Source organism: Eutrigla gurnardus (assembly GCF_963514095.1).
Source record: "Eutrigla gurnardus genome assembly, chromosome: 14".
Classification (NCBI taxonomy): Eukaryota; Metazoa; Chordata; class Actinopteri; order Perciformes; family Triglidae; genus Eutrigla; species Eutrigla gurnardus.
In genome coordinates, this window is record NC_139937.1 from 20,343,944 (window position 1) to 20,370,356 (window position 26,413).

The window sequence follows — 26,413 nt, forward strand, 5'->3', positions numbered from 1 at the left end:
CATAAAACATGACCCATAACATAAAACATAACCCATAACATAAAACATAACCCATAACTTTAAACATAACCCATAACCCCATAACATAAAACATAACCCATAACCCCATAACATAAAACATAACTCATAACATAAAACAGAACCCCACTATCGCTACCGTGAACAGTCTACCTGGTCCTTCAACTGGGGAGCTGGAACATGAACATTTTTGGAAGTTAACACATTTTTGGAAATTGCGTTTAAAGTGTGTACAGGACATTGAAAACATATTATCATGTTAATTTTATAATGAGCTATTTGCCTCCATTCAATTAGGAAAAGTCACCGAATATCAAGCTAACATAATTCTGTTAACCCTCTTTTTTTAGAGACTTTGATCAAATGAACATTATCAAGGAGAACAGGAGGGTTAACCTTTAAACCAGTAATTCAGCATCCAGCACTCTCCAGACATTAGATACGAGTCTGCAGGTGAGACGATGAACACATCCATGGATGTCTCTGTGATCCTCCAGTGATGTCTGGATGGTGACGAGGCAGCGGACCCCAGAGACGGCCAGTCGCAGCAGAGTGGGCTAAAAAACGACAACAAAAAAGACATCTTTCTGACCTCAAAGCCCTTTAATGCCTTCAATACATAAATCTGATTATTTCTAAACAGAACTGTTTGTTCTGTGCTCAGATCAGTTCATACGAGAGCACCAGACGTCGCAAAGCCTTTTAGGTTTCATCCAGACGGATTAGATCAACTCTGAACCTGAGACACCGAAAAGGTCATTTTCGTATCTGCCCGGCTGGAAACCAGCGAAGCTGCAACACTTTGTTCCCGTCGGTGAACTCGGAGCATTCAAAGGCTTCCAGAAGGGTTTGTTTGGGAAAAACTGGGACGTGGAGTTCAGTAATGTTATTCAGACAGACGGAGGTCGGCACCGCCACCCGGTGATTCACGGCGCCGCCGGCAGAAAGAAGAGACACCATGTTAATATATGGATTTATATAATCTGGGTTAAGAGGACGCCACCGGAATGTTAAATGAGGTCGGACTCACCAGACGGTGTTCATAGGTTCGTTAGAGCGGTCTGAACCAGACCCGAGGAGATCCAGCAGGTACACACAAAAACACACACACACACACACACACACTGAATCATAGCTACATCCAGGGAGGCTTCGACCCTCATCTGGTCAAAGGTCAGCTGGAGTTAGAGACTTTGGTTGCTAGTCCCGAGCCCGATCCAGGTACAGATCCCTGTCAAGGACAGGAAGGGAAACGAAGATGAGTGATCAGCATCAGTGTTGAGACCGCTTACATCAAATCATTTTAACCCCCCCAGAAAATCCATATTTCATATTCTCTGATGCATAATGTTACTTTGACAGAGATATCAGTTCTTTCTGAATAACGCTTTAAAATCAGATCCAGTTTGCGTTTGAGGCCACATGGACACGAAAAACAAAAACAACCAAAGAATTAGTAGATTTGGACGAGCTGCTTTTTTTTTTGTCACGTGTTCTAAATAAGCAAGAGTCCATCTGTTGATCAGTAAATATGTGAATAAATATGAGATATTAGCATTCACATTATTCACGAAACCAAAACAATCAAAACAATCTACACAATCTAAACAATAGTCATCTGTCGGCTCGGTGTGATCAACACATCGTGCGTGTGTGTGTGTGTGTGTGTGTGTGTGTGTGTGTGTGTGTGTGTGTGTCCCTTTTCTGTATCTTTGTCACGTGTTGTTGACAAAATCATCAACGAATCAAAATCTGGCAGCGACACAAAGTCATTCATGATTCCTTCCTTCTAATCTGCCGTCGTTGCTGCACACACGTGCTGCCATGTTGGAGAGATTAGAGAAACACACACACACACACACACACACACACACTCGTAGTTTCCCCAGCGATGGCTGGCTCTTCAGGGATTAGAGATTTGAGAGAACTTCACGCTTCTGTCCATTAATTCAGATTTTTAGACGACACAGAAACCAGGCTGCTATTTGTGCTCGTAGCTCCGGTCTTAGCAGGACCTCTGAAACCAGCTGAGGGTCCGGTCTGAGGGTCCGGTCTGAGGGTCTGATGCTGCTCCCATTCACGCTCATGGAGGTTTTTAATCAGGAGTTGGAAAATGTTTAATAGAAAAACAAAGACAGACGGATTAAAGGAGACAACATGAAACGGTCCTCATGATGCTGGTTGCAGGTTATGAAGCAGATTATCTGAGTTTAGAAGGTTTTGTTGGGGAACAAGTAGTTTTACTGACTTTTCTCCCATCATATTCTACATTTCTTCCACCATCTTGGTTGGAGTCGGTCGGTTCGTCTTAATTCTCTCCTTCTCATCACAAAGACACAATACAGATATAATCTCTTTCCAACACTCGGGTAAGAGGAGGCCTGTGGTTGGCACGACGACCAGATGTCGCTGGCAGCATCACAGAAGGATGAGTACTTGAAAAGCCCCCACTCCCCTCCCCCTCACGCTGAGGTGCATCCTGGGTAGAAGCCCGTATTATTTTGCTGATTCGGAGATTAAATGATCATATCAGCGAGTTTTCCTTCACTTTAATAGACTTGTTCTAAATTTGTTTTATATATAAATGTTGTCACAACAATGGCTGAAGAGAGGAGACTTGTAGATAAATGGTCCTCATTTAAATAAAAATAAATGTATTTTACAAAACTTAACATTAGTTTAATGATAAATTAAACGTGACACAACCAAACCAGACCAGCTCACTGCCTCCAGCTTATATAGTCCTGCAGCCACAGGTGAGCTCAATCACCTGACGTGACTCCTCCCACCTGGCTCCAGGTGGGCGGGGCCAGCTCAGAGGCGGTTGTGGTTGTTTGAACTCCAGGTATGAAGCAGAATAAAGACGTGTTTATCTGCCGACTAGAGATAGCTGTGGGTTTGAATCTCTCTTCCAGATATTATTATTATCATTCTCTATCAAGCGGAGAGGGAATTTAAAGTTTACAAACACAAACACACACACACACACACACACACACACACACACACACACACACACACACACACACACACAGAAGCAGCCAACCCACAAATTATTCTGCTCACATACATATGGACACGAAGGCCGTCAGCTGTTGATTTTTCCTTCATGCTGTTTTGAGAATCTGCTCACGTTTTTGCATAATCACGCAGAAACTCGACAAATTCCCTCGATTTCAAGGGCTGGAAGGGAACGAGGTTCACAGGTTCTTTGTGCCGCCGGAGCAGCTGAACACGTAAAGTACACAAGGACTCGTCTTCGCCAGTGCTGCTGTTGGTTTCAGGGTTTGGACAGGAGCTGGTCCTGGAGGCCAGAGGTCAGACTTCATCATACCTGCCTGCTAATTGGCTGCGTTGCCCCGGGGACTGAATCTCATTGGCCCCTGAGTGTACTCGGTTCCTTCCAAAACACTGATTCATATGTAGATGACCGGTTTACCTTCAGGCAACGCTGTCTCCACGGCCACGGCCTGTCTCCACCATGCTTTCCTACTGCATCTATAGGACCTTTAATTCAACAAGAATATCTCGATATACATCTCATTCATTAAATCTTGGAATGCTGCATGTATTACTGTCTGGACCACCTTGAATATATTCCAACAAGACTGTACAGAGTTGGTACGGGTGCTGGAAATCCTTGAAAACACTTGAGTTTTAGTGTGATGTTTTCAAGGTTTGAAAAGTGATGGATTTAGAATAAAGTGCTTGAAATGTGTGTTCTATGTGATGACATCTATGATATAACAGAGAAAAGAAGATCTCCATATTTGAGGGACTGAAAACAGCATTTTCTGACATTTCTGCATGAAAAATGACTTTTGATGATGAACAGATGATGAAAATAGTTGGTGATTATATTTCTGTGGATCTGTTAGTGGAATTAGTTTTCCTTTCATTTGTGTTCCTTCTGTAAAAAGCTGTCTCCAAACATCATGTTGGTTGTTTAGAGGACAATAACATCTCATTTAATGTGATGAACAAGTGACATAATAAGTAGACTGAATACTGAGGATCGTATTGATACAAATATGTAGTTTAACACAGCTGGAAGGTGCTGGAAAAGCATGGAAATGCACCTGGAAATGCTTGAAAAGTGCTTGAATTTGACTGGAAAAGGTGTAGGAACCCTGAAACATTGCTGATTGCTGACTTAACTAAATAACCTTTTGCAACTTCCTGTGCATCAACTTGGTTCGCTGATCCGTCGACAGCAGCTTCCTGGTCGGCCGACGCTCCGCTTCAGGGAGAAGAGGAAGTGCAAGGCTGCCCGCTCTAATCACAGAACCACAGGCGGATGAGGATTAATTAAAATGGAAAGTGAGGTTGAGCACCAATCCCGCGTCGCCGACTGGGAGCCGAACTGCAGAACTCAAAGCATCCTGAAAATCTGCTTACGGTCCGAGAAAAACAATCTCAGCGCTGCGAAGAGAATCCCCGGTTGCATTTTTTACCTTCAAAGCCGCAGGAGAAGAAACTTCATCAAAGTTGCTGTCAATGTAAGAATCTGTCAAAAGGGAAATAAACATCCAGCGTTCCCCATCCCCCGCATTCTGGCAGGCGTTCACGTGTTGAAAACATCAATACAGCTAAATCGATATGAATGAATTAAAAATGTCCATATTCCAGTTGGTTTCAGGAAATACCTCTGAAAGGCCTTTTTTCTATGTTTCAACTTTCCTGCCAGATTTGGATATTTTATGGGAAAAACGTTTTCTTCTGAACTCGTGTTCAAAACGTTTTGAATCAGGTTCGTATGATATTTACGTGTCTCAGCTTCTAAAAGAAAACAGCTGCGAGAAAAAAAAAGCCACCAATAGTTCTCAAAGACAGGTGGCTCACCTTCTATATTTCTATTTCGATATATTTATTTGGAGTTATTCATTTTTATAAATAACGGCCTTCAGCACATTTATATGGAGAATCTCCCATGATGCCTCTGTTGTTTGGAACAAACTGTCCTGATAAAAACAACTTTCAGGAGCACGAGTTTCTAACTGTTCAGTTTAAATTCCATCCATCTCCACAGACACCTTGGTTTTGGACGTCGGCTCCCACCTCGGCCTGCATGCCCTCGGTCGGGTGTCCTCGTCTGTTCCGGCTGCTCATGAATGCGGCTCTGACAGGCGGACTCCCTGAAACCCGGAGGGAAGCTCTTCTGATGGGTGACTTTGCATTTAAGGCTGCGGAATCGTTCACCGTGAACGTTTTTCTGCAGACGAATGCAAAAGCTGGATGCTCCAGTAGCTCGGCGAGGTTCAACAGCGAGGTGTGTTTGCTCCCGTCGGTGGGTTGGCTGGGCCTGAAGACCAACGTGGCCACGACAAAAATCCACCGGAGCAGCGATGTTTGAAAACACCTCGATGTACCGAAAGGCCTTCACGGCACACGGAGCATTTTAAAAGTTTCTATAAAAAAGCATCGTGTTCCCTGAGATCTATTTAATAATATTACAGGTCGGTTTGTCCAATCGAGTACAATCCAGTAGAGTACCAAAACCATTTTAGTGCCTCAGACAACCACAGTCAACCACAGACCTGCACAACCCACCTGACTGATTCAGTTTTTACTCCCTGATGATCATTTATTGACCTGATTTACTTTCGAATCCAGGAAAAAAAAAACATTTGATCCATAAAAGTGATGTAAATATTCAGATTTTTAAGGATATTTGAGTTCTTCTAACCAAAGTAACGACTTGACTGATGTTTGTTAAATGGAGCCTCGTTACACCACTAACATGCGGATTGAAGGCTTTACGGCCACATGGCGCGGTCCAGCCTTAAATCTGAGGGGGTTGTCGCTCCAGCTGAGCGGGGGGATGGAGATGCGGAGGGCGCAGCAGCATCATCCGGTCCGCGGTCAGAGCGCAGCGGCGTCTCCTCAGCACCACCACCACCACCAACGACACCACCACCATCACCAGCAGCAGCAGCAGCAGCCGGGCCGCCCGCCGACCTATTTCATTATTTCAGGAGCGCAATTATGCGGAAACTCCCCGAGGTGTTCGGCGGCCGGAACGGGACGCTAATGAAGGAGGAGGTCGGAGTGATGCGGCAGCTGTTGGACAAGTCTGGTTGAATGTAACGTGTCAGACCGAGGAGGAGGAGGAGGAGGAAGAGTAGTTCTGATCGTGTTTTCTGTCGGAGACGGACGAGCAGCGTTTAACAGTCGGAATGTTTCCTTCACTGAAAGCTTCATCCGGTGAGTTCGAGCTGGAATTCATCATTTAAAAACTACCTTTCAGGGGTTTTTTTTATCAGTTACTTGTTGAAGCAGATCAGCTCCAATATTTTCACATCATTTCAATAATTATTATTTAGATGATTATGTTTGATGAACGTCTCTGTTCCTCGTTTATTATCATGGAATCACTTTCATCCTCCTGCAGCTTTAAAGTTCCTTCTGTCCTCTAGAGATCATCACACATCTGATGTAAAGGGACGTCAGACAGGACAAACTTTAAAATAAGCAGAAAGGTCACGTTTGAGGTTTATGTTAAAGTTTCCTGTGTGTGTAGTCGGATGGTTACCTGATCCAGTGATGCTGCTGTTGTTTCACCTTGTGAGTCCGTGAGTCATCTCATTATCATCATGGTTCAGGTTTAGGAAGGAGAGGGGTCGGGTTTCTTTAGGGTTGTGTGTTTGTTTATTTATCATAATTAAATATTCCATATGGTTTTCCTTTTTTGGAATATCACAGAAGAGCTTTTCAGTGTCTTCCAGGTGTTAACATTTCTGCCTGAGGTCAGATTTTGTCACCTCCGATTCTGAAAAGTGAAGCCGAAGCTGAAGGTCCTTAAAGCTGCATTCTCCCGGCTAGCCACCAGGGGGTGACTCCTCTCTGGTTGTATAGAAGTCTGTGAGAAAATGGTCCTACTTCTCTCTTGATGTATTATCTCAGTAAACATTGTAAACATGAGTTTATGGTCTCAATCTCTAGTTTCAAGTCTTCTTCAATCCAGCATGATGTTCATTTAGTACATTTTGGTCCATTTAGAGTCCACCAGACCAGAAAGCAGGGGATGCTTTAGGGGGCGGGGCTTACCTGCTGATTGACAGGTCTCTACCACGCTACCAATGCTAGTTAGCTACTAAGAGGACTTTAACACTTAGCTGTAAAGTTGACCTTGAATTATGAAGCTAATTTTGTTAGCAGCTTCACACCAGAATCCACATGGATCCAGATCCAGTAAGGGTGCTGCTTTGGGTGCCGCTCTTCCACCTGTCGCGATGACCAAAATGCTGAACTCGAGGCTTCAAAACCGTAGTCCACAAACCGATGGGTGGTGTTGCCATGACTACATCCACTTGTTGTCTATGATGCATCCACACAACTTTACAGTTTTGTAAAAAACTCTAAATGAAGGTGGAGTTTAGAGGTGAGGTGTCAGAAGTTGGGGGTTCGGACCACTTTATGTCCCTGGTCTGATCTGGTGTCCCAGCTGGTGTGATCCATCACAAGGCCTCTAGTTTTCTCAATTTAGATTATTGTGATGGTTTTGTCCTCATCTGGAGACAACGGGATGTTTATAATACTATGCATAACCAAAATAATGATGCTGAGAACACTGCTGTAATATTAGCAACTTGTATTGTGTCTGGTACAGTGGTGCGTTTAAATGATATTAATATTCATGCTGGAACTCTTGAAACCGTCCTTTGTAGAAAAGTTGCTCTACATTCCAGCCTCGTTGCTTTGTTGTTTGTGTAAATCCATCTGGTTGTTGTTACGTTGCTCTCTGACCGTCCATGTGAACAGTAATCCTCAGGTTTGTTCCATAAACCTAAAAAGGCCGACAGCAGCCTGTTTTAACTGTGTTTCTGCAGGATTACAGCCATCATTAGCTGCAGCCTGGTTTCCCCTCGGGGACGAGGCGGCGTTCGCTTAAACCGACATGCTTGTCTCTCTCACGCTGCCGCCCATCAAACCGCCGTTTAGCACCCAGAAACGGTATCCTTTCCAAACTTGGCTCCTCCGGTTTGATTTGATTTTGGTCTCACCGGCGCTCTGATGTAAGCCCGGATCAGCATTTCAGCGAGAGAGCAGAGGTGAACTCGGCAACCAAACACTGTGTCCTGTCCTGCTGGCGTAATGAGGACACATCACGTCCGTTGCTATGTGGCTCTGGAGGAGCAGATCACCATCAAGGGAGGACCAACAATTTGACGCTTGGGATTCTGCCAAATGGGCAATTTAATCAGAGGGCATTTTATGCACAGGAAGTATGACAGTCTCCTTGTTAGAGGATGATTTATCTGGACTGTTATACCGGGCAGCTGCTCCAGTCTTAAATTGATTTCAGCTTCAGGCAAAGAAGTTTAAGGAGTCTTAAACTAGTTCCTTTGCCTTCACGGCCTCCGTGGTAGAAATACGCAGCCGGGCAATTCAGTGTCGACGCTGTGGATTTTTCAATTATATCCTACAAAAAGTCAAATGTGAAACATTAAAAAGATGCTATATTACCATGACAACTGGACTTTTAGAAGCTCCCTGTAAAGACGCACCATTTTAAGCATTATTTTCTACATTTTTCCGATTCCTGAATTTCACCAACAGGTATAAATCTTAAAGCCAAAAATAGCCTTTCCAGTAACAAACATGTATTCGTATACAAAAACAGTAAGAATGTCAAGTGTATCAACTGAAATGCTCTAAATGCAGATATGCCAGGGTAGTCTTGAAAACATGAATTCCTCAAGTTTTTTTATAATTCAATAGGTGTCAGAAAGCGAAGGTTATCATTTTCAGGATAAAAAGATGTGTTGCAATAAACATGTTTTCTTAACAAAATGCAAAGAGTTTCCAGTGTAGTTTTTTTGTTTGAGTTTGAAGCATAATTTGTTGATTATTGAGATAATACGGTGAATCAAAGTGATTCTGGCAGGATACTCGTGACACTACATTTTTGTCCCATGCCTAAACGGCAATGAGATTAACACCACAGTTATGTTCCGTACTTAAATATCTTTATTTTCATAGAAACTGATGCCTGAGTCTATTCCTCCACGTTACAACCAGAGCTGCTTGAAAACGTCCATCCAGACGGAAGAATCTGTGGTGCGCAGCACTTTTGAACCCATCATGAACAGAAGCACTATTCAGGCCACACCGTCATTTGAAGTCTTTTAGAAGATGAATAGAAGATGTTCACTGCCCCTGGAGAAACGTGGTCAGAGCTGAATGGCACTGGCCCTGGGCCGGTGTCAGCAACAGCTTGGTGTTGTTGGGCCATGAAAGCACCTTTATGGTCCTTGTTTTTCTTTCATGCTGTATTTCCTTCTCCAAGGTGCATGTTTTCCTTGCCGTTCGACAAAGGTCTTCAGCTTTCATTGCACAGGCTTCTTTCATTGCACGGTCAGCTGAGAAAAAAAAAAGTAGGCCTTTTTTTCAATCATGGAATCGGTTTTTATCTGCTAACTATCCACCATTCAAATCACATCTGCTCATCGTCATGGTTGAAGACTCAGAGGCAGAAAGGCAGAGCAGGTTGAATTGATCAGAATCAAAGGTTAATAACAGGATTCAAAAAGCTGTTGATCTTTTGAAAAGACAAGTTTACAGAACAAAGACAGGTGGGAACGTTAGACAAGCTACAGCGAGGATGCTATGTAGGGGACTTGACTAATTAGAGTAATAACTAGGCTGGAATATTCACTGGTGCTCAATGAGGCAACCAGGGACAGGTGTGGTAGGGGGGAACTATAGTCTGATTGTGAACCAGGGACAGGTGTTCTAGGGAGGAACAGGGTAGTCTGATTGTGAACCAGGGACAGGTGTTCTAGGGAGGAACAGGGTAGTCTGATTGTGAACCAGGGACAGGTGTTCTAGGGAGGAACAGGGTAGTCTGATTGTGAACCAGGGACAGGTGTTCTAGGGAGGAACAGGGTAGTCTGATTGTGAACCAGGGACAGGTGTTCTAGGGAGGAACGGGGTAGTCTGATTGTGAACCAGGGACAGGTGTTCTAGGGAGGAACAGGGTAGTCTGATTGTGAACCAGGGACAGGTGTTCTAGGGAGGAACAGGGTAGTCTGATTGTGAACCAGGGACAGGTGTTCTAGGGAGGAACGGGGTAGTCTGATTGTGAACCAGGGACAGGTGTTCTAGGGAGGAACAGGGTAGTCTGATTGTGAACCAGGGACAGGTGTTCTAGGGAGGAACAGGGTAGTCTGATTGTGAACCAGGGACAGGTGTTCTAGGGAGGAACAGGGTAGTCTGATTGTGAACCAGGGACAGGTGTTCTAGGGAGGAACAGGGTAGTCTGATTGTGAACCAGGGACAGGTGTTCTAGGGAGGAACAGGGTAGTCTGATTGTGAACCAGGGACAGGTGTTCTAGGGAGGAACGGGGTAGTCTGATTGTGAACCAGGGACAGGTGTTCTAGGGAGGAACAGGGTAGTCTGATTGTGAACCAGGGACAGGTGTTCTAGGGAGGAACAGGGTAGTCTGATTGTGAACCAGGGACAGGTGTTCTAGGGAGGAACGGGGTAGTCCGATTGACCAGCAGGAGGAACCTCTGGGGGTGTTTGAAATAACAAGGTCTGCAAATATGCGGGAGAGTGTGCATGTGATGCCTGTTCCTTAATCTGTAGATTTAATGCTGTTGTTGTGAATTCCCTGCTGGGAGGAGTACACGTCACAGCGAACTGCTTCATCCAGAGACTGACGGAATGTTTGCACATGCGCAGTGTGTTCGATTAAACTTTATGTGCAGTTAAATTGTCTAGTTCATCTTCCACCGATCATCAGCGCTCTTCTTTATTCTTTTGTACAACAGTGTGCGTCGGTGATGATGTAAGTTGATTGATGAATGGATATTGTTTATATTTGTATGTAACAAGAGCTATTAATATTACCACGTTAATGAGCTCGCTTTGCTTTGTTAGCTTACTTTAGCATTTCCTACTTAACCCCATGAAACATGGACGGCCCGACATGTAACTTAATTACCGTACATTTGATTTCCTTCTGTGACTGTTTATTAAGCAATGTAGCTGTCGTTCATTGAGGCTATCATATTGTCGCTAGCGTGTCAAATTAGCCGGACCGATAGCCGACGTGGCTGTCTCAGTTTAGCTTGGTCACGTGACCTGCCTGTTGCGCTAAGCCGTAGTGTTGTTTAACGATCCTACACTGACCCCTGTCGGTGATTTGCAGTATGACACGTTATTTATGTCTATTGTAATTCAGGTTGTTCTATTATTAATGCTACTGTATAATAGGTTAATTATTACTAATATTGTTTTATTATTGTTGTCCTCTGCAGACATCACAAACCACACACACACACACAAGTACAAACTACAGTGTACTACAGTGTCCTGTTCATGTGGAGGTCAATAAAGTCATCTCACGTGGAGAAGTTGCTGCGTCTTCTCTGACCGGAGGATTAGGCCAGTATATATGCAGCCAGCGTATCATCACCGAAGCTGTTCCGTAACAGCTGTTGCAAAGTAATTTCCTTTAGGCGGCAATATTTTGCCTCTAAATACATTGGAAACAATACATAGACCCTTTTGAGGTGATTGGACGATGCAAAGTATCATCAGTATATTGAGAAGAGATAAAAATAAGGTTTTCCAAAACTGCAGTTCCCTAAATGGCCACTTTAGGCTGACTCCAAAAGTGTGCCAATCTCCAAAGAGAGACCCACCCCTTCCTGTATCCGCCATGGGATATTATTTCAGAAAAATATATAAGTAGAAAGCGGAGAAAGACAAATGTGTTTTGATCCTGTTTGAATCTGTTGTTTGTCAGTTTAAAATATAATGTTTCAAGACCAGAAAGTTCCGCTTCACAAAGGCTCTTCAGAAACATTTAATTTAATTCCGTCTTTGATCGGAACAACCCTCCCTCTTCCCCCTCTGTTCATTACAGACAACAATCTCTAGGTGCTATTAGGAACATCACTTCCTGTCCAGCAGAGAACATTTCATGTAAAAGCCCCCATTAACCGACAGTGTGTTGAATAATGATTTCAAGGTCGAGAGGGTTGGAGCCTCTAATGGACCAGAGGCAGGATCCTTGTGGAGGTGGCCAGTCCGTCACAGGGGTCCAATCATCATTTATCAACAGTGTGGCTGAAGGTATTACACATGATGATGTCACAGTTATGCAATCAGGTGAGGAGAATTGGAAGCAGCCAAATGATTAGGTGAAAGGATTTATCTCCCAACGCCGACAGATCCGGCTGTTCGCTGACGTTTCCCTCCGCATGCATCACACCGTCGGTGTGAAAGAACAAAACTCATCATCATCATCATCATCATCATCATCATCATCATCATCATCATCACCAAACTGGAGGTGTGAAGCTTCAATCCATTAATACCAGCAGTCAAATGAATACAAACTCAGGTTTTAATCAAACGTTTTCACAGGAATCAGATCAGAAGTGATTAGAATCCACACCAGAATCTGATCCAAGTCAGTCTGACATCAAGTGTGTAGGAGGCTTCAAACTGAAATCTATGAATGTATAAACATTGAATTCAGTGGGACGTGATCTGTGTCGTTTACACAACGAAATACTGAAACCACCGTTGCAAGTAGTACACTCCAGTGACGCCGGTCTCCTCCCACACATGTGCTGATGTGCCTGGCCCACTTTATGTTTTTTGTACTTTCTCCACGCCGGCGGTTAGAAACCAGGTGGGATTGTGGATCGGCCCGTCAGATTAGCACGGAGGCCTGTAAGTGTGCCAAAGAGAAAAAAGCTCCACCTGCAACCTAGAGAGGGAGATTATGGAGTTGATCGCTTTTCTGTGAAATAGCAAAAAAAGAAAAAAAATGTAATTGGGATTTCTCTCCACTTTTGTTATGAAGCTTCCTTCATTGCCTCGGAACCTGAAAACCTGTCGAGCAATGAAAAGTAAGGATTCGGGTAGTTTTTTGGCACTGTTTGTGTGTAACTTAGGATATTTACTTACAGGTTGTACTTTTATATAAGTAAAATGGAAATAGAGACTCAAGTTTTTACTTAGATTTCTTCTGAAAGCTTTTTTCCCCTCGTTTCTCCTCATTCCCTTCTTTCACCCCTTTCCCACTTTCTTGCCCTTTTCTCTTGATTGCTTTTTTATGTCATTTTCCACCTTTTGCCCTCCACATTCGATTTATTGCCTCCCATAGTTATTTTCCCTCCGTGCTCTCCTTTGCTTCTGTAAAGGAATTAACTCGACCCACTGACTTCGAGTATCTTTACTTTGGATGTTAACACCTGCTTCGTGAGAGTGTTTCAGCATTTCATCCTGAGATCTGAGTCCTTGTTGTACCTCAGAGGACTGGATCCAGGTGGCCCTGATGTGGTCTGATCAGTGTTTGACCTGTTCTGGGTTCAGGTCCCATCAGTCAGCTCCATTTTAGTGTGTGACCTCCCCTCATCCCTCTGATGTACGCCGAAGGATCAGACGCATCAGCGCTGTTAGCTGAGACGACCTAATTTGTCACATCACATAGGCGCTGCGCTGAGACTAATTCCCTTCCCTCATTTATTTGTGCTATTATTAATATTGCAGACGACGCACTTAGCATGACGTCGCTTAACTCTCTCCTCATCAGAATGAGGCATTAACAGCAGAGTGCTTTACCCAGGAGCGTGCCTATGTTCCCACATTTCTATGTTCCCACAACCCTATGTTCCCACATTTCTATGTTCCTTCATTTCTATGTTCCCACAACCCTATGTTCCCACAGTCTCACATTTCTATGTTCCTACATTTCTATGTTCCCACAACCCCATGTTCCCACATTTCCATGTTCCCACAGCCCTATGTTCCCACAACCCTATGTTCCCACAGCCCTATGTTCCCACATTTCTATGTTCCCACATTTATATGTTCCCACAACCCTATGTTCCCACAGCCCTATGTTCCCACAACCCCATGTTCCCACATTTCTATGTTCCCACAGTCCTATGTTCCCACATTTCTGTTCCGACAGTCCTATGTTCCCACAGCCCTATCTTCCCACAACCCTATGTTCCCACAGCCTTATGTTCCCACAACCCTATGTTCCCACAACCCTATGTTCCCACAGCCCTATGTTCTCACAGCCCTATGTTCCCACAGCCCTATGTTCTCACAGACCTATGTTCCCACAGCCCTATGTTCCCACAGCCCTATGTTCCCACATTTCTGTGTTCCCACAGCCTTATGTTCCCACAACCCTATGTTCTCACAGCCCTATGTTCCCACAGCCCTATGTTCCCACATTTCTGTGTTCCCACAGCCTTATGCTCCCACAACCCTATGTTCTCACAGCCCTATGTTCCCACAGCCCTATGTTCCCACATTTCTGTGTTCCCACAGCCTTATGTTCCCACAACCCTATGTTCCCACAGCCCTATGTTCTCACAGCCCTATGTTCCCACAGCCTTATGTTCCCACATTTCTGTGTTCCCACAGCCTTATGTTCCCACAACCCTATGTTCTCACAACCCTATGTTCCCACATAAGGCTGTGTTCCCACAGCCTTATGTTCCCACAACCCTATGTTCTCACAACCCTATGTTCCCACAGCCCTATGTTCCCACATTTTTCCTTTTTCATAAATGTGCTGTGATGATTTCTACTGCTGCTGATCGTAATACAATTACTCATTCGTTCATTAATTTACTATAAAGTGCTTCCAAAAAATCTTGTGGGAGGATAGGGCTGAAATTGAAGGGAAATGTAGGAACACAAGACCTAGTTTTGAAAATGGCTTAGAAATGTGGGAACACAGGGTTTCATTTTGGGAAAAATCTTAGAAATATAGGAGCTGTGGGAACATGGGGCCTAATTTTCAGTGAAGAAAAATCTAAGTAATGTTGAACATAGGGCTGACCCCCTTTACCCGACACGTGGTCTGGATCAGGACCAGCGAGAGTGGATCCGCCACCGTGACCCACTTCCACCACACGGTACCCGGGCGTAAATACCGAACACACCCGCACTCATAATGCGTCTGTCCCTCCTGCCATCTGTCTGTCTGTCTGTCTGTCTGTCTGTCTGCTTGCAAACATATTTACTTTTTCACATGCAACCAGTCACTGACAACCTCTTTTCTTTAATGTTACCATATCGTCCATCGGCATGGAAATCCACCTGGATGGCCTGATCACATGACAAGGGAGAGGAAGACAGCTCTTTTCCTAAACCTCTAACTTCCTGTGAAGTTTATTTTGAAAAGACACTTTGAGAGACTCAAAGGATTTGACTCGTTGGAGTGAAAACTTGTTGGATTCATGAGGTCAAATCAGTGCAAGTTGCATTAAAATACATGCAGCAACAGTTTAGAGCAACAAAATAAAACACGTTCCGGGTCGTTTCATGTTAGTTTGTTCTCGACTTCACACTTCAAAATAAGCTTCATGTGTTTCATGTATAAGAAAACAGTAAATATAATCCTGTTTGTCACAGACACAAGCTCGCAGCCACACACACACACACTTTGATTTATGCTAATTTCAACTACGCAACCAGGCAAACATCCCCTCCTCGGCAACATTAGTATTCATGGGTCGGCATTTTCCTCACAGCCGTGTAGAATTAGAAACATCTCAATTAACCTCCAATAAAAAAATTTAAAAAAATCTGTAAATATAATGTAATGTAGACATGAATTATGTAAAGATTACACGATGACACCAGATGCTCGGGTTTCACCTGTCCACCGTGTCATTCGTCACATTGAGCTAATCGTTCATAGAAAATGTGTGACGGTTGAAAATGTGACTGAATGATGATCTCATTATGCAATAAGATCCTTTTCTACAGGATCAGATCACTTCCAGGGATGAGTCCACATTCAAACAATAATAATACAAATATGAAATGACTTAACAGCACATTATTGGCGGAAATAGTTTAACATTAGGTTGAGGCAATAAAAGCACTTTGTTAAGTTTAGGAAAAACATCACAAACGTAACTTCACAATAACGCAGCGACGCTTTGAGACATGAACACCGGTCTGCTGGTTGAAAGTCCTGTGTTTGTTTGACCCGTCCATCTCCTCACGGTTGGTCTGTTGCTTCGAGGATTTGACCTTTCAAATCAAACTGACTGCAGATGTGATCTTAAAGGGTTAAAAAGGCCTTTTGCTTTAAAGCTTTCAGCTTCGGAAGGACTTCACACGTACACAACTAACGTTTACATGTATGAACAAGTAAAACTGGTCGAAATCTGAAGACCCTTCGAAGGTGAAGGTTGATTGACAAGTTGAGTTAGTCCCACATACTTTGACATTTCAACATTTCAGGCTGAATATTAGAATGTATTTCCATTGGTCGTTGTTTTCTGTTGACTCATCTCCTGCACTTCTGTGTTCTGGAAAACGGGGTCTTAAAATAATCGGGGGTCTCGTTAGTGTTAGCTAATGTTAAACTTCTACGTCTTTTTATCTTTTATCTGTTTGTTGAACATGGCTGCGGCCGCCGCCGTGCTCTTGTTTACGAGTCCCAGTCCCCGACGGACCCGAAGGGGGGAGACCGGGAGACTTTTGTCATCCTGCTATGCTCCGACAGCTGCTCTGCCTTTTCATATTTGCTGCCTGCATGCTGGAGGTCTCGGGGGGCCGTCACACTGCAGCAGGTGCCAGAAAGCCATAAACACACACACACACTATTCAATAACACACACACTCACGCAGAGAAAACACAAAAGTGCAAAGACAGGAGCTCACACAGTCTGTGATCCCGGCGCTGTTGTTCTGTTCCAGTCCCTTTAATTGGGGATTTGAGCCTCTTGTCTTTCTCACCGTGACGAGTTAAAAATAGCTCGTTGACGAGTGTCAGAAAAGGCGGCCGGCTCAGACTCAGACGGGGATTCTCTGTCAGATTCCTGCTCGGAGCCTCCAAACAGGGAAACAACGATACGTGACTTCTACTATTCCTGCTTCACACACCTGTCGGAGTTTTCCACCTGAAATCACACGTTCTGTCTGTTCACGTTCGGCTGCAGGACCTATGAGAGAGAGAGGGAGGGTCAGAGAGGGAGAGAGAGGGAGCTGCTACTTACAGCTAATGAAGCTGTGATGCAGGCGAGAAGAAGACTTCTTTGCTTCTGGCTTCATTACAAAGAACATGATGTATGGCTCCTACATCCTCCGGAGCACTTTGTCGATTACGATCCCGAAGCAGAAACGCTTCAGTGGCTCGTTGAATTCCATGTTCCAGCAGAGCTCAGCCTCGCGGCGGCTCGGGGAAATTTAAATGTATTGGTTTTGTTGTACAGAGACACGGATTGTCTCCGTCGCTCAGCAAGAAAAAGTTAAAAGTTAATCAGGATCCTTCTTCATGGTGGAGACATGAACTCAACCCATCATGTGACTCTGTAACGTCCAGATCTGGTGACGGAGTATTAAAGACCGATGGTGGGGGGGTCCACCAACACAGGACTTAGACCACCAGACCGGTCTTCCTGATGTGTTGACTAAACATAACCATATGTAGTTATTTAAAACACAACCTTGATGTTTTTCCTGTAACAATGTTGGTTTTGTAGCATAATGGGGAAAAAAACTGAAAAAAATGAATTATATGAGTTTGAAAGTCATGCTATACAAAAAAAAAAAAAACAATAAAACATACACGTATCAGTAGCTTAATATTTTGGGACTATTTCCCTATATTTCAGTTGTATTAACACCAAAAAACATCAATGATGGGATTCCCAATGAAATCCTTAGTTTTTAAATGACGTTAATGAATGGGATCCTCTTATAATCCCGACCGTCGAGGAACTCAAAGCCACCGTGGAGTCTCAGGCTGCAGCTGTGTGAAGAAAGTCCTCATTTAAACACGGGGAGGCGGCGGACGGATTAATAGAAGGAGATCAGGGCCGACCGGAGCGACTTGATGAGTTCTGTCTGACGGCGGAGCCGAGGAGGCGAACGGGGCTCAGACGGGGAAGTCGACTCATTTTAAAGAATTAAGCAAAAGTGGGCATTCGTCCAGAAGACAGCGGGACTCTGCCAAAGGATCGTCTGTAGGGAGGCGAATCTCCGACTGGTTGGGTATCTTTGCCTTCTGGCTTCGAGGCGGTTGGTTAGGTAAGAGCTGGCTCCTGTTCGGACGGTTTTCAGTTATGCAAACAATTGTTGGACGATGTAAGCAAATCCAAGAAACACCCAGATGGACAGACTTCCCTCAGTAATCAACAGACTATTATTAAACTGGACAGAGATGATCGATGGACTTCTGGGAAATTGAGTTGAGATGTTCCAGTGATTTCATAACATTTGACTGAATTGATATAAGTCGAATCAACGTGACGGACAATATTCGGATTATTCAACTGATTTAAGTAGAAATAACAAGCTTCTAAGAAACGATGAGACCAGGATTATTACTATTAGCTCAAATGTCGTCGTGTTATTTCATAAAAACTTCCTGAAATTTGCTTCCCACGCTTTGAATTATATCATTCTGATATTTACCTTTCAGTGACTTTCTAAAGGAAATTATAATATCCAAGTCTCCGATTTGAGGAAATCATTTTCCAATCATCAGCCATGAGCAGTTATTAAACTCATACTTTACTTACAAAAAGTTCTGCACTTATATAACCACGCAACTGTGAACCAGGACCTGCAGAACCGCATGCCAGACTCGAACAGCAGCGTCCTCAGTTCGTTTCACCGAGACATAACGGCACTTTTCTCACGTATCGTTTGGTTTCACTCGGGACACGAACAGCGGTCTCCTGGGTGAAAGTCCTGTGTTTGTTCCGCGTAACAAAAGTACTTATTTGAACTTAAACCAGGATCTTTTTCCTCGACCAGACCAGATGGTCTGGTGGTCTGAACACCAGGTCCTGGTTAGCTGATCCTGGTTCTGGACTTTAGTAGAAGAGGATTCACTGAATACAAGGACCTACTTTTTTCACCCAATTCTGCGGAGAATGCTTGAGGCGTTGTGGTTTTATTTCTGTCAAATGTTGGACTTATTTCCAGTCTTTAGAGCATTATTGAAAATAACGAGCGGAACTCTAAAATGGATCCTTCAGAACAAAGACTGAATAAACCTGCTGCTTATAAACGTGGATTCCTCTGATGTGACACGAAGCCGTCCTGGTTTATTCCTGCAGGAATCGCAGGTTCTCATGTTTCAGCAGCAGCTCTCGAAGCGACCATCATTAACAGAAACACTTGGTGGATGTGCGTGATAGGAAATAGATTACCACGGTAACGGGAGACTCATGTGACTGAACGCCACGCACGGCGACAAATACATGTGGAGATTAAAACGCATCCGTCCCCTCGCTTTCTAATTTGACGGACGGGGTCGGTGCTGGCCGTGACTCCGGGGTCACGACCTTTGGCCGGACTGCAGCTTTACGATGTGCTGCAGAGACGCGGAGGAGGAGCGACCCTGAGCCCTGATTGGCTGGAAGGACTGAGCACCCGACACACCTGCCGGTCTCCGTCTCTCACACGTTGACTCGGCGGGGATCAACACAGATTCTGGAAGGCTCGAAGCCAACGTTTCATTTATATTTAAATCTCTGCATCAAAGAAAGAGAGATTTTTTTCCTGATAATAAAAAAAAAATCATGTAATTCACGAATGAAAAACATCTAAAGTGTCTGTCCATTCGCAGAAACACATTTGAAATATTTTCTCAAATTATTTTTAATTTAATCAATTTAACTGATTAAATTAAACCAACTCAGTACATTTTAAGATTAATTAAAAAAGCTTAGTAGGATTTAATTACATATTAAAATCTATTAAATAAACTAGATCACAACATGTAACATTTAAACAGGTCAGAATCATTGTTTTTAATGGTGAATCAGGCCTTTATATTAAGATTTACTTAAAAAATAAATAGTAATAGAAGTAAAAATGTTAAAAAAGCGTTTTCCGATTGTTTTATAACAGCTGTAGCCAAGAAAGCCTCCCTGCTGGATCTCCACTGGCTCTCAGTTGGATGTGAGACCAATATCGGTGTCTGGTATCGGTCTGATGGAGACCTGCGAGTCTCAGAGCAGCGAGTTGTGAGTCAGAGCAGCCGCCTCTATAAGAACAGTCTGCATGAAGAGCAGCGAGGAGATAGAGACGCTGCTGCAGCTCTGGCTCTGTGGAGCTCTGCTGCTCAGAGGAGGCTGCAGCCGGGACCAGTCCACCGGGACCGGGTCCACTAACGGGTCCACGGGGACCGGGTCCACTAACGAGTCCACCGGAACGAGTCCACAGGAACGAGTCCACTCGAAGCCTCTGATGCTGCAGGTTAGACTCGGTCTATTTGGGAAGAATGATGATTAATATCTCCGGCAGGATGATGTCGTCTTCTTTTCCTTCATTCTATGCTGGATGCTTTTATTCTTTGTTCAGTCTTATCATCAATAACATTATTGTTTATTTTCAGAATCTTTGTTTTGATTCATCTCTGGACTTTTAGGATTTTTTCTCTACTTCATTGACTCATTTTGGCAACTCTACGTCTTCTACACTGAATTGTGTTCTTTTCTTTTGCTTTTTAATCTTGATTATTCAAACCCATTGTGTTATTTCAATTCAAAGCTGGCAACTGCAGATGAGTGATTTCATAACTCGTATCTGTAATTCTCATGCTTTCCATTCATGTCAGTAAATGGAGCAGATGAGGCTTTATTTTTCCACATTAGTGTCTCACGTTGAAAGAAAGTTTGTGAGTAGAAATAATTATTTAATGCTAGATGGATAAAAAAGCTTGGGAGGCTCAAGGATCAGGATCATTCCTATATGAATGCTATTTATGGTTTTGTGTTCGTGTTGGTTCTTTTCATATACATGAAACAAGTGGAATCTCTCTTTATGGGACAGTAATTATTTTTATTTTCTTTGCTTCATGGAAACCCGTTTCCCTCAAGGCTGCACTCATGATGCGCAAAATGTTTATCAGAATTTATTACAACGAGATGCAGCGGCAACGTTTGTTGTTCGTCTATGTGTCGACAACTCAAACCAGAGAAACAGTCAATAAACTTCAGTAAATAATGAAGCCGCCGTTACATTAATTTATGATCATTAATACCTGAACGGATGTCAGTTTGACGGAAATCTGCATGAATAATAGTGAAATAGTGATCACATCTGTTCTGGGGTTTCCTATATTAATGAATTAATCTTTAGAAACTCATGAAACCTTTATAGATCTGGAGTGCTTTCTTTCTGCAGAGTCGTTACAGTACAAACACAAGAAATTAGGAAATATTTAAAGAATAAAATAAGATTTATGTGAGGTCAAGTAATCATCCCTAAATGTTTCCTTTAAAAAGATTTAAAAGGTCTTGTATATAAAACCTATATTCTTTATATTTTGTATAGAATTTTATTCTGAAAATCTACTTCCTCCACCCTGTTATTGGCTCTTGCTCCAGTTGTTGTGCCTAAATCCAGATGCCGGGCCCAGGAGGCAAAGCTCTCATCCCACTGAGACCTCATCTGCTCATCAGAGACGTCCACTGTGATTTATTATGGCAGATCATATGCGGACACATTAAAACTGTTAATGGTAGTTTCCAGTCTTTGGGAGGATCAAAAGTATTCTTTGATAATCAGTTAAGTAGGGATTTTGTTTGTCTGCGGTGCAGAGATGTAGGCCGGTCTTCTAAGCTGCAGCAGCTGCTTCACACTGGATGCACTCCGGTACCCTGGTGCACTTTTAGTTGTGTTCACTGACACGTCAAATAAACAAGTAAAAAAGCAACTCCTGAGGGAAATGAATTATGGGACGCTGTCAGCAGTAGAAACCTGGTCTTCATCGTGATCAGACTTTAGTGGTGGAATCTCAACAGGAGTCAACAAAAAGCAAATAGCTTAAAAGGAAAAGTCACTCTTCTCCGTGACTCCAAGTTAAATGATTGAAACCACAGCAGGACTGGACCGGCTCAGGAAGTTTTATTTGGAATCTGGTTTGTTCTGGTTTCTACGGAGGCTGAAAAACAGCCACAACAAAAACAACCTGTCCTCATGGCCGAGGCGTCAAATAATCAGCCGGTCAGGTTTCCTCGGCGTCTGACTCCGATGTTCAGCATGTGAGCCACCCGTTGCATTCTGGGTAGACATAGTATAAAGAGAGAGATGGAGGGGAGGTGGACGGGTCAAACAAACACAGGACTTTAACCCAGGAGACCGCTGTCAGAGTCCATGTCAAACTTCAAGGAAACTTTGAGTTCCATGATTTCCCTTATTTTCTGTTTTTTTTATTTTTATTTCTATTCTACCAGAAGCTGCCGTTTATGGACATAACACTGAACCAACTACAGTGTGGGAAGATGAATTTAAACTGATGGGGAACATTGTTTAATATCCAGATGAAGAGGAAGTTTTTTTGGATGCTGCTTTACGTTTTATAAACTTCTCTCTTTTTGTTAAGATGTGTTTTCCTCTCTCTTTCTGCTGTCCAGGTCTCTCTACAGGACGCGTTATTGACAGATCTCTGCAGAGGACTTGACCCACGACGGATTCAAACTTGACTGCCACTGGTTATGAGAATCTGCACTCCGAGACTGAAACGGTATGTGATGCGTTCCAAACACATCTTTCCTGGGTTTTAACACTGTATTTCCTTTAAAGAGATAATATTAAGCATTGGCATGCTTGCATTTGTTGCCAGAAACATCAGGGCTGATGTGTTTCTATGTGTGTCTCTTCTCAGGCTGGGGGTAAGATGTTTGTGGAGTCAGTGGTCAGATGGGGGGCCTTGAGCTTCCTGCTCCAGTTCGGACTGGGAGTATCGGCGGGAGGCTGCCCTCCACGCTGTGTGTGTCGAGCCGAGGCGAGAGAAGTCATCTGTTCGGGCAAACATTTGACCTCAGTGCCAGACGGCTTTTCCGGCGATGCCAAGCGTTTGGATTTATCCCACAATAAGATTAAGACTGTTGGGCGCCGCCAGTTTTCTGGCCTCCTGCAGCTTCAAGAGTTGGATTTTAGTGATAACATAATCTCCATGATTGAGGTGGAGGCCTTCCAGGGCCTTCAGAATCTTAGGACGCTCCGGATTAAGAATAACCGACTAAAGATCATCCCAGTTGGGGTGTTTGCTGGCCTGACCAGTCTGCGCTTACTGGATGTGAGCCAGAATGAGATTCTGGTCTTTCTGGACTATACCTTCAAAGAATTGATGAACCTGCAAACACTGGAAGCCCAAGAGAACGATTTGGTCTTCATCTCCCAGCGGGCTTTCTTTGGTTTGCAGAAATTGGAGGAGCTCAACTTGGACCGCAGCAACCTGACCTCCGTTCCCACCGAGGCATTGTCCCAGCTCCAGAGCCTGACGCGTCTTTGCATGCTACGCCTCACCATTTCTACACTGCCGAACAACGCTTTCCGGCGACTCCACCGGCTGCGTAGCCTCCTGATTGCAAACTGGCCAGCGTTGGACACTGTGGCCAGCAACAGCCTGATTGGTCTTAATTTGACCTCGCTCGTCATCAGCAGCTGCAACCTAAGTGCTGTTCCTTACTCAGCCCTTCGTCACCTGGTGTACCTGCGCTACCTGGACCTGTCCTACAACCCCATCACCGCCATCCAAGGTAATCTTCTAGGGGACCTCCTGAGACTCCAAGAGCTACACCTAGCAGGGGGGAACCTGCTAAGAATAGAGCCGGGGGCCTTTAGGGGCCTGGCCTATTTCCGCATGCTCAACGTGACATCCAATCAGCTCGCTACTTTGGAAGAGAGCGTTTTCCACTCTGTGGGGAACCTTCAGGTGTTGCGGTTGGATGGGAATCCCCTTGCATGCGACTGCCGGCTCCTCTGGGTGGTCCGTCGTCGCGTTCGCTTGAACTTTGACGGACATCAGCCCGCTTGTTCAGCTCCCGATGCAGTGAGACAACGTGAATTCAGAGACTTCTCGGAGAAGGAGCTCCCGAGGCTGTTTACCTGCCGCCCCGCCCGCATCATGGACCGCAGGCCGCAGGAGGCCAGAGTAGAGGAGGGCACTACAGTTCTCTTCTCCTGTAAGGCCGATGGGGATCCAATCCCATCCATCACCTGGATCTCATCCCACAAGAATGTGGTTACTCCAACAGGACGCATCCGAGTTTTGCTCAATGGTACTCTGGAAGTGCGTTTTGCCCAAGTTCAGGACAGTGGCACGTACCAGTGCCTGGCGGGCAACGCAGCCGGCAACGACAGCCTGACTGTCGGACTGTACGTGAAGGGACTCCCACGTAACCGGACCATCCCCTTCTCTGAGGAAGGCTGGGTAGAGTCTTCAAACTCCCAAGCTGCCAACTCCTCAGCTCAAATGGCTAAACCGTACCCGTTTGATGCAAAGACCCTGATCATTGCCACCACCATGGGCTTCCTGTCCTTCCTCAGCTCAGTGGCCATCTGTTTTGTCTTCATGTTCTTCTGGAGTCAAAGCAAAGGTCAGATCAAACACACGGCAACCATCGACTTTGTTCCTCGGTCTTCAATGGGTGGTGGAGGGGAAGGAGGTGACGGCGGCAGGTTCACCATGAAACTTATTTAAAGCCAAGGAACGGGTGAAAGGGGCCTCCACATTAAAAACTGTACGCATGGACCCCCTTTGGGACACTCAAGGACAAAGACCTCTATTCAAATGCCACTTTTAAAGGCAAATAAGATCCAGTTTGTTGGGCTTGCGGTAGCCCTCTTGTAATTTTAGAACCAGAAGGTTGACGGTTCGATCTCCGGGTTCCTACCGTCTGCATGTCAAAGTGTCCTTGAGCGAGACACCGAACCCCAAGTTTTCTTCCCGGGTGCTTTGCAGCCGCCCACTGCTCCTAAAGGCTTAGGATGTGTTTAAATGCAGAGTTAGAACATCATGTATGTGTATGACCATTTAAATAAAGTTTTTTAAAGTTTTTTTTAAGAATGGAAAGTTGTAATTCAGCACCAATTTCACTACTTGGAATACATATCTCATGATCTTGGAATAGAAAGATGTTAGCAGGTTGACAGTTGTTGTACATTTGTTTTCAACTATTTTTACTTTGAATAAGCAGACGACCCACACGGGTCTAGTTGTTTATGTAGCATGTAATTATAAAATAGTTTATACTTTCACAGGTTTTAACAGAAGAAGACAGTTTGGACACTGGTTTGTGCATTGTTGGAACATATCAGGTGCTTGTTTAACCATGCATATTGTAGAAGTGTTCTTGTGTGTCTTCACTTGCCAACACAAGCCGAGTAAACAGTTGCTCTTTGACCCCCAGGTTGCTATTTCTGTTCCCCCACAGAGGCTCCTCTTAAAGACTTCAGCTTTGGCTGGAAGTGGACGTGACAAAGCGTTTGGTACTTGCAATAAAGAATATGGAATAGATTAGCCAAATCATTTCTGATCCTCAACTTTATGGTAAATGTTGGACATTATGAATCCTGCAGTAGCGTCAGGTATGCTGCATCGGGGATGTGCTTTCTGTTTCTTTAAATCACCACCTAGCAGTGCAAAGAGACTGCCAGCAGACCATAATATACATAGGAATGTATCATTTCCCATTTCATCCAAAAAATAACTGTGTCAGGTCCCAATAGGATCACTGTCTTTCTTTTGTGACATATTATTGTACCATGTAATTGATGACTCTTCATCAGAAGATGCTATGATTTCTCCTTTTTATATTCAAGAAACCACCTTTTTTTATTTTCTACCCAGAGATCATGGAAGAATATGTGCCTCAGTAACGTTCTCCCCATCGACAGAGAGAATGCTCGCCTGCTCGTTGTGTTCTTGTATATATATTTAGGTCAAGGGCGTTCGTGTGCACTGGGTTTATTTTATCATTTTATCTTGTTCTGGGGATTAGTGTCACTCAAATACGACACTCTTGTTGTGTACAAACTAACTGTAGATGCACTACGCACAAAGCAACGCTGTATCGAGTCGTGGACGGATGTGATGAAATCAAACAGCAACCACGGATTTGTTTATTTACTATCTTGTTCATAATTCTTTTTTTCATTTTACTTTATTAAAAGCCTGTATTTAAAGCTTTCTCGTGTGTGTGTGGATTACCTTGAATTGTTTCATGTAAAATATTATTGGAATGTTATCAAATACAACAGTGATCCAATCATCTGGAAACCAATCTGTCCGTGGACCTCCTTCCTCAAATGACTCAATTGTTATGAATTTGGCAAGAGAAGGGGACGTTTCCTTGCATAAGCACATAATCTGTCTGCTCGGAGTGCATTTTGAGGACTTTGTGCTTTAATTTGAGAGAGAAAGTGGCCCCCGTCGCCACTTTGTAGACGACACAGCTACAGCTGGCAGTCTGTTACTCCGTGTGACGACGGAGGGTAACACGTGCAGGACCACGCCGTGGTCGTGGTACCTCTCAGCTGAAACACAAATACATCTCTTCAGACATTTCCTGACAGTCGTTTTCTCCTGCTGCGTATCCGCCGACTCCGTTAAAAACAGGATATTGTTCTTGAAACCACCGATGAATTACCTCT

The 26,413-nt window shown here is 44.0% G+C and overlaps 1 protein-coding gene across 2 annotated transcripts; it reads left to right on the forward strand.

Annotated features, from left to right (window-relative positions):
* The first annotated feature begins 5,900 nt into the window (after window positions 1-5,900).
* On the forward strand, window positions 5,901-25,931 carry lingo4b (leucine rich repeat and Ig domain containing 4b). Of its 2 annotated transcripts, none has more exons than XM_084027553.1 (3): window positions 5,901-6,222; window positions 22,390-22,499; window positions 22,641-25,931. In XM_084027553.1, exon 3 carries the CDS (start codon window positions 22,653-22,655, stop codon window positions 24,459-24,461), a length of 1,809 nt encoding a protein of 602 aa, XP_083883679.1. In that variant the 5' UTR covers window positions 5,901-6,222; window positions 22,390-22,499; window positions 22,641-22,652; the 3' UTR covers window positions 24,462-25,931. The 2 variants fall into 2 exon arrangements, with proteins under 2 accessions (XP_083883679.1, XP_083883680.1); XM_084027554.1 differs by lacking the exon at window positions 5,901-6,222 and adding an exon at window positions 20,013-20,227.
* The last annotated feature ends 482 nt before the right edge of the window (window positions 25,932-26,413 follow it).